At 30.7% G+C, this 9,343-nt stretch overlaps 1 protein-coding gene and 1 pseudogene across 1 annotated transcript; one reads left to right on the forward strand and one right to left on the reverse strand.

Moving 5' to 3' along the window:
- Positions 1–1,320, forward strand: part of LOC106330982 — a 5,148-nt pseudogene extending 3,828 nt beyond the window's left edge.
- LOC106330983 (WUSCHEL-related homeobox 13-like) lies at positions 1,321–2,302 on the reverse strand. Its single transcript, XM_013769360.1, has 3 exons — positions 2,146–2,302; positions 1,485–1,964; positions 1,321–1,388 (listed from the first exon to the last, which is right to left on the reverse strand). Exons 1-3 carry the CDS (start codon positions 2,300–2,302, stop codon positions 1,321–1,323), a joined length of 705 nt encoding a protein of 234 aa, XP_013624814.1.
- Positions 2,303–9,343: the final 7,041 nt, after the last annotated feature.

The raw sequence follows: 9,343 nt of genomic DNA on the forward strand, positions 1-9,343 counted from the left end.
AAGATTTTATAACTTAGAAGAAGATTTTTATTACTTGTTACAAACTTGGATACTTCTTGGTGATACAAAATGAAAGGGGAGTGGAGGTATTTATAGCCTCCAAAATACAAAATATCTTACATATTTTAATCATAAATCTAGAGAATTCTACCATAATATCTAAGATTTTTTATTATAATTATCTAGATAATTCTATGAGAATATCTAGATTTTTATTCTAAGGAGGTGGAGGATATTTCTAGAATTTGGGCTAAGTTTTGGATCAACACATGATTAACCCAATAATGTTTGATCCAAATCAAGTTTATTTTTCAACATGCCTTTGGTTGTGGCGGTTTTGGCTTTTGTTTGTGGGGTGAACGGTGGTGAAGTTAAAGGTTGCGGATTTGGCTAAAGATTGTAAAGTTTCGTTGGTTACTTGTAAGACACGGTATAAAGAGTTGTCGGAGAAGCTAGTGAAGGTATGCTGGAGAGGTTGGTTTGCCTTGGGCGAGAGATGTTATTGTGAAGAATGTTGTTAGACATTCAGGGGTTTTGTTTGGTTTAATGGAAGCAAAGTCCATGAGAAAGAGAAGAGACGAATCGGTTAGAAGCGATGGAGTTTGTTTAAAGGAGATAGTGAGGGACTGCTTAAACAAAGAAGCTAAGTATAGTTATGATGATGATGATGATGATGATGATGGAGGTGTAAGAAGATCAGGTTTTGAGATGGTTTCTAGTGAAGATTGGTGGAAGGGCAGGTCTAAGATGAGTCAAAGGCTTACACTCAAGGTAGTGTTGGAGAAAGATGTAGGCCTTGATGATTTGCCTCCTTCTTACATAAAGGGTTGTGCTTTGGTTGAAAGAAGAAGAGAAAAGATTAAGGCGGCCAAGTTAAGGATCAATGCGATACAACATCCTTGTGACAAAATTAGTGAAAGTGAGTTGTGTTTGGAGATTGAACATATGAAGAAGAAAAGGAAGATAAGGTCTGAAATTAATCAGGAGGATTTGGTTATAGAGACTTTGCTCTTGCACAATGTGAGTGATGAAGAAATTGAGAAGAGGTATTACAAAGCTTTGCTAGGTTTGCATTGCATGTTTTCAACTAAACTAAATCAGTTATTATTATTATTATTATTATTATTATTATTATTGTTAATAGAATTATAATTAACAATATCAAAGCATGCATTAAAAGCTCTAAGAATTCAACATTCCATGAAAAAAAGACTATTAAAAACCTTATAAAATAAAATAAAGTCTAAAACTGCTCAAGGCTGACTATGAAATCTGTTTCCTTAATCTCTGATAAATGGAAGTTTCTTCAGCTTGCATTAATCAGCCTGACATGTCATAATCTTCAACATGATCATAAAGGTTGTAGCTTTCAACAAGATGCTCATCCCCTGCAAACACACAAATCACAACAACTTCATTGATTGTTGCACTGACACAACTCACAAGCTTTCTTGACCATTCATATTTTTTTTTTTTAAACTTACTTGGGTTTGATTGGACTCCTAGCAAGTGAAGATCTAAGCTCATCTTAGGGCTCTGGAAGCAAAGATCTTCAGGCGTAGGACTAGTGGTAGTTGTTGTCCCAATGACATTGTTGTTATTTCCATCAGGAAGAACAACAAAAAGACTCTCTGGTCTCTTTCTCTTCTCATTCATTGTCTCAGTTTCAGTCTCTACCTCACCCTCACCATTTTTGTTGTTAGAAGAACCAACACCACAATGCTGCTTCCTCTTGGAACGAGCACGCCGGTTCTGGAACCAATTGCAGATGTTTTGTTCAGCAATCTGACCGTGTTGGCTAAGCTCTTCGGTTAGGTCTTTGATCTTTTGCTTGCTCGGTGTTCCTGTGTCTTGATCGAATAAACGCTCCAGAATCTGAAGCTGCAGTGGCGTCGGAGTCCACCTCTGCCTAGCTGTCATCTTGTGACCAATACTTGGGTCTGCATATAGACTTACCATTCTCCCTCCTTTGTCAACACCTGACCAAAGAGACAAATGAAAAGAGAGTTGCTTAAGTACAAGGGTCAAGCAGAAACTCAAAAACCTAAGCTAAACCGGTTCTGGAGTTCTACAAGAACCTAAGCTAAACCGATTCTTGAATTTCAGATTTAAACCGGTAACTACGCCAAGAATAAGGAAGAGAACCTGCTGCAAGATCTTGTTGAGAAGTGAGGGTTTTGTGCATCTCAACGAGACGTTCACAAATGGTGGCGTAGATAGCAATCTGTTTCCTCAGAGTTTCAAGCTGCTCGTCGGTCATCACCTTCATTGGGTTGGGTTGCTGCTGATTATCCAACTCCATCATCTCTTTTGTCAAAGTTTCGTCTCCTCTTCACGCTCTTTTTTTCTCTGTGTGAATGAAGGAAACAGAGGAAGTACTGAATTTTTATATGAAGTTTTAATATTAGTGCCAAGAGCAAAAACGATATAGATATTTTAAATAAAACGGTAATATGAAACTTAATCAAACTATCTGAATCAAATGGTTATTTAGTTTCCTAAATTAGAAGTTGACCGTTTGAGTATTTGATTCGAAGTATGTATAACAGTTAAAATGCTACTTCCATAACTGGATATTTACAGTATTTCAGTGAAATATTACATTGATAACCAAACATTTTGATACAGAGATTAGGAAAGGGAGCCAAGTTTACAAGAACGATAATGCGGTTTGTCACGATGGAATCATAGCATCGGTGGCTGCGTGCGTTATCTCCAAAGGAAAATAAGGTGAACAACATTGCTCTATAGCTTTATGTAACACACAAAAGAGTACTCTTTTCTGTTGCACTCGATTAATCTTCACCGTCCGTATATTCAACAGTGTCCAGATTAATTATTGTAATTGTGTTAATAATCTGATTTCACTTTCGTGGTGGCTGCATGATAATTGGCGCCAATTATTTAATCTTGCAGTATTATTGTCTGGCTAATTAATTTTTAAATATTATTCTTTCACCCTTTAAGAAATTTAATTTCCTCTAAAAAGTAATTTTAAAAATATATTTAAAAAATCATTCAAACAATTATAGAAATGACTGCAAAATCTAATTGATTACATACAGTTTTCAGTAAAGTTAAAGATAATATAAAAATTTCAAAACATCATCTATTTTGAAAAACAAAATATCTTCTAAAACATCATCTACTATGAAACGGAGGGAGTACTAACTAGGTATGTACTTGCTTTGCACGGAGTAAGATGATGTATAAAATATTATCCCGAATGGCGACGGCGGAATTAGTAATAAAAGGGGTGCGGAACTAAAGTGCGGGACGGTGAAATTGCGGTTCGTGCGGAATTAGAGTGCGGGACGGGACAAGTGCGATTTTAAGTAAAAAATAGTGCGAGATATTGTTTGATTGGTGACAGTACATATTTGCGGTATTGAATTATTATTTAATAAAAAAATAATAATAGTATTGAACATAAAATATATTAAAACAATATAAATAATATATTAACATAATAAATATATTTTAAAATAAAAATGTCTTAAAGTGGAAATAAGTGCAGTTTTGATAAAATAATTGATACAAAATAATGTTTGATTATTGGAAAAATATTTTGTCAGTTTTGTCAGAAAATATTAAAAATAATTTTAAATATAAAATTTGATTCTGATTAGTATGAATCTGCCATATAATTCTGTATATAATTTAATATCTTAATTAATTAGGATTTATGTTTATTAGATTTTTAAAAGTAATAACCATTCAGATATTTTAAAAATCCAATTCAAATATTCTACATATACATATATAATACTGAAAGCCATACATATATATATATCTAACTAATATTAAAAGGGATATATGAGGAGTAGCCAGACTGTCCACATCATCATTTTAAATTAGCCAATAGGGTGTTTGAAATTCGCCACGTCAGATACTCGCCTACGAGGTGTTTTGATTTTAGGGTTGAACCCGTCTTCCATCTCCGCCATTCGATAGCGTTGTTTCATCTCCTTCCCAACAATCCCAAAAGCTCCCGTTACAGATTCATCGTTTTTTGCACCTGTGTTTGATGATTCAAAATCAGAATCCTATTTCAATTCATGGATCTGAAAATTAATGAAGCTCTGGTGATGGAAATTTGTCTTGATCAGAAGTCGGAGTCTTGGTGACATTTATGGCTGCAGGTTAGCGTTTTATATGATTCCTCATATGTTTTTATTGTTCGTTGATTTGGATTGGGTTCGTGATTTACATGTGAAGTTGTGGCTGATAAATATAGTAAAAAAACCATAGACAAAACAAAACAAAATAGGCCAATTGTTAGAAGGGCATCAAGCAATCGGTACAATTTCCAAAACCGGTATAACACATGTTACTACTACAGATGATGAAGTTTGTTTTCATAAATTGAGCAAAAGATATTTTAGCTCATGGTCTTAGAATAAAACGAAACGATTTGAAGTTCTTTAACAAATCAACACCGGATTACAACTTAAGTGTTGTCAAAGAAAATAAATCGAAACTTAGGTATTAACAGTTGTGAAGTTTGTATGAAGACAATAAACTCACACAACTATCCTACATCAAAAATAAACAATACCATATGCATATGTTAATATCCGTCTTGCAAATTAGAAATTACACCACTCACAAAATACATATTGTGAAACAACCGATGAATTTAGAAACAAACTTAAAATATATATTGGCCAAAATACCAAATCCCGCGCGAAGCGTTTAAGTCTAAATGACTAAAGAGCTCAGAATTTTTAGTATATAATCAAAATTAAAACTTAAACAAAAAGTAAATAAAAATAGGACATAAACCTTAGATAGAGTGTCTACGTAGGCGAAAATAATCGGCCAATGAGAAACTATATTTTTGTGATCACCTCCTCTATTTGTTTTTAAAAAATGATCTTTTAACTTTTTACTTAAACAATTATAACTGAAAATATTTTTTTTAGTGAAATATATTATTTATATAAATATAATTATATTTTTTATTTATATAATAGTTTGTAAAGAAATATTTAGTGTAAATAATATCATAATTTTATAAAATATTAAAATAAATTTGGTTGGTTTTCAACTTTCACAAATAAAAAGTATTATTTTTAAACTTAGAAAAAAATATATCAAGAATATTCTTTTTTAGGAGAAAAAATAGGAAAATACACCGGAGACAAATCCATCTATATTATGAAATTCTTCAATTTTAGGAAAAAAAATAGAAGAATACTTTGGAGATGGTCTAAGGCATGGCCAACGTAAATGATCTACGTTGAGATTTTAGCTTTTCTGATTCTAACTATTCTAATGTTTCAATATAATTTGAATATTCCATTTGCTTTACAATATAATGGTTTAAAAGTATTTTTTTTGTTTCACTATATAAATTGTTTTATATTTCAATGTAACTTTATACTTATTGGATATTGTGTGGCCAATTAAATTATGTAAATTACTGTGTAATTTTAATTATGTAAATTAGTGTGTAATTAATTAAATTTATATATTGAATGACACTTTTCTAAAGTAATAACTTTTAAATATTACAAACTTTAATTAAAACTGGAATATGTAAGCCTCAGATACAGTGTCCACGTAGGCGAAAATAATCGGCCAATGAGAAACTATATTTTGCCATGTCACCTCCTCTATTTGTTTTTACAAAATGATCATTACTTTTTTACTTAAACAATTATAACCGAAATTTTTTTTTAATGAAATATATTAGTTATACAAATATAATTATATTTTTTTTTTACATAATAATTTGTAAATAAATATTTAGTGTAAATAATATCATAATTTTATAAAATACTAAAATAAATTGGGATGGTTTTCAACTTTCTCAAATAAAAAATATTATTTGTAAACTTAGAAAAGAATATATCAAGAATATTCCTTTTTAGGAGAGAAAATAGAAAAATACATCGGAGATAAATCTATCTCTATTATGAAATTCCTCTATAATAAATGAATTAAAAAATAGATTTTAGATTTTCAAGAATAAAAAATAGGTAAAATATATTATGTTAATAAAATAGATTTTAGATTTTAAAGACTTCTAATTCATGTAATATTACAAAATTCAAAAAAAAATTATTACAATTAATATTTTACCGTTAGATATATTAAAATTATATTCTAGATCGACATTCAATTGTCGGTTTTCAACTATTACACGTAAAAAAATATTATTAAGTACGCTTTTTTTTTGAAAAATGAGTTTTATTTAAATTAGGTTATTGGAGTAACTTTTTCGAGATTTATTCGAGATGAGATTCTGATATTTTAAACTAAAATAATTTATGTTCTATACATAATTATATTTTTTTACTTAACTCTAAAATCTCGGACTTGATTCTTCATATTTTATTAGTTAATTGTGTTACATATAATAGAAATACTTACTTCAAACTAAAAATATAAAAAAAAATTAAAAAATTAGTTATATATAATTTAATATATAAAAATTCACATACAAATAAAAATCATAAATATAACAAATTTAAATATATTATTCGCGCGTAGCGCGGAGAAAAGATCTAGTATACATAAAACCGCACTTAGATTGTCATAACTCCCCTAGTTTGATGCGGGTAAATACGCACCGCTTTTGTAGTGAAAAGTAGACAAAAAATATATATATTTTGTTGTCGTTTTGTTGTTTTACTGTGGAGTGCGGTTTTCATTCAAATACGCACCACGTTTGACATTATTACATGATTGGTGAATTGTTTAGATACGTCCCGCATATTGTCTAAATACGCCCCGCTATCTAGTCGCCATTCAGCAACTCTTAGAGAAGTTAGATGGTCCAGTACAATTTACATATAATGAAATAAACGCATAAAGTCTTTACATTTACATATGTCAACATCAAAAGAAAAAGTCAACACCCGTCCCACACTTGATCTTATATCTTCTCTTACAAACGCGAAAGATTCGAACCTGCGGGAAAATAAGACACGATGACTGGAGCTCTCGGAGACTTCGTCTTTTTATATTGAGACTTCGTCTTTTTATATTGAGTTTATTTATTATTCTTTAATTTCTGTTGAGACTTCGTCTTTTTATATTATACCTACCTATATATAAATACCTACATTTACGAAGTGTTCGAAATAAAAATACCTATATATAATTCAAAAAGATTGTTACTAATAAATAATATAAATAATGTAATATTAAAAATAGTAAACAATGAAATGGTAATAAATAAGCTTGATGAAGTTTGTAGTGAAGATCCATTAGATATAAAAAATACAAATAATCTTTTAATAGAAATAAAACTAAGAGACCCAAATAAAGAAATTAAAGTAAACTACAAAATGACATATACTGAACAGGATGTAAACGAATTTAAAGAAGAAACAAATGTATTACTTAATAAAGGATTGATAAGAGAAAGTTATAGTCCTCATTCATCACCAGCCTTTTATGTTAATAACCATAACGAGCAAAAACGGGGAAAACGAAGAATGGTAATAGACTATAGAAAAATTAATGAAGCAACTATTGGAAACGCTCAAAACCTACCACGTAAAGAATTTCTAATTAAAAAACTTAGAGGAGCAAAATTTTTCTCCGCATTAGATGCAAAATCGGGATATTGGCAAATACGTCTCCACGAAAATACAAAACCATTAACGGCATTTACTTGTCCACCTCAAAAACATTTCGAATGGAATGTTTTACCTTTTGGATTAAAACAAGCACCAGGAATTTTTCAACAGTTTATGGATAACAATCTAATTGGATATGAAGAATTTAGTTCAGCATATATTGATGATATTATAATATTCACAAAAAATGATGAAAATGACCATTTAGAAAAAGTTTATAAAATACTAGAAAGATGTAAAGAAAAAGGAGTAGTACTAAGTAAAAAGAAAGCACAGATATTAAAAACAAGAATCGAATTCTTAGGTTTAGAAATAACTAGCGAAGGAAAAATAACCGCACAAAAACATATATTAGAGAAAATCTATGAGTTTCCAAATAAACTAGAAGATAGGAAACAAATTCAAAGATTCTTAGGAAATCTTAACTATTTATCAGAACAAGGTTTCTTTAAAAATCTAGCAAAAGAACGAAAAACATTACAAGAAAAAATATCAGAAAAGATACCATGGAAATGGGAAGAAAAAGATAGTCAAACAGTGAAAAAACTAAAAGAAATGTGTAAAAATTTACCAGAATTATATAACCCGACTGATAATGACATTTTAATAGTGTCAACAGATGCATGTATCACACATTGGGGAGCAACTCTTACAGCTCTAACTAATAAAGCCTTAGAGAAAACAGAAAAATTAAAGGAATTAATTACCCAGAAGACAAGTCTAAAACAAGAAAAACTAGTTAAATATAATAGTGGGACATTTACAGCAACTCAACAAAATTACCCAATTCATGAACTAGAAACATTAGCAGCTATAAAAGCTTTTAAAAAATGGCAAATAGATTTAAGACCAATAACTTTCTACCTAAGAACTGACTCAAAATATTTAATTGGATTTCAGAAGTATAATATAAAAGCAAATTATAATCAGGGAAGGCTTATTCGATGGCAAATGCAATTATCTCAATATTCATATATACCAGTCTACATAAAAGGAGAACTCAATACTATAGCAGATTCTCTTACACGAGAATATCGAAATCAACAGTCGAAAGACTGATTCAATTTATTAAATAATTTTAGTAAATAACTCATGATCTTGAGTATAAAAGATCAACCATCGATAATTGGTAAAGATTATCAACAAAACAAACAGTCTTCGGACAATAATCAGCCACTTTGGCAACATTTGACAGGAACCATGGACTCGGCGATAAAGATGATGGAAAATACTATCAAGCAGAAAAAAGAAAATCTCCAAAAACTCCAAGACGAAATTACCCAACTTGAAGCAACTGTCCAAACACTAAAAAATCAAACCCAAAACAGTGAAACAATAATATTACCAGAAAGCCCACCTACAAGCCCAGCTACTAAAAAACCCCATAAATATTATGTTATCTTCAACGGCCCAATGCGTGGAATATACGACGAATGGCATAAGGCCTCACAATTTATCACAGGAAGAAATATCACTCATAAAAGCTATGGCAACCTTGAGGATGCAAAACAAGCACTTGACGACTCGGTCCAGAAACAAAAAGGAATAGCCACTTCCTTCAAGGATCAACTTCTTCTCGGGGGAGGAGGACGAAACAATCAACCACAACCCGTAACCAGACTCACCCCTATTGGAAAAATTCCTACCATTGCTAAAATAGACACTACCCAAGCCATCCTTGAACAGATAAAACTAACCAAGGAAAAATTTCTCGATACCAAAGTCATCCTCAGAACTCACGCTCCCTCTTC

This window comes from Brassica oleracea, chromosome C3 (genome assembly GCF_000695525.1).
Source record: "Brassica oleracea var. oleracea cultivar TO1000 chromosome C3, BOL, whole genome shotgun sequence".
Taxonomy (NCBI): Eukaryota; Viridiplantae; Streptophyta; class Magnoliopsida; order Brassicales; family Brassicaceae; genus Brassica; species Brassica oleracea.

Coding starts and splice junctions, on each gene's coding strand:
- LOC106330983 (XM_013769360.1), bottom strand. CDS start 2,302: ATGGAGTTGGATAATCAGCAGCAACCCAACCCAATGAAGGTGATGACC. Junction 1,965..2,145: donor TCAACAAGATCTTGCAGCAG/GTTCTCTTCCTT, acceptor TTGACAAAGGAG/GGAGAATGGTAAGTCTATAT. Junction 1,389..1,484: donor AGGAGTCCAATCAAACCCAA/GTAAGTTTAAAA, acceptor GTGTGTTTGCAG/GGGATGAGCATCTTGTTGAA.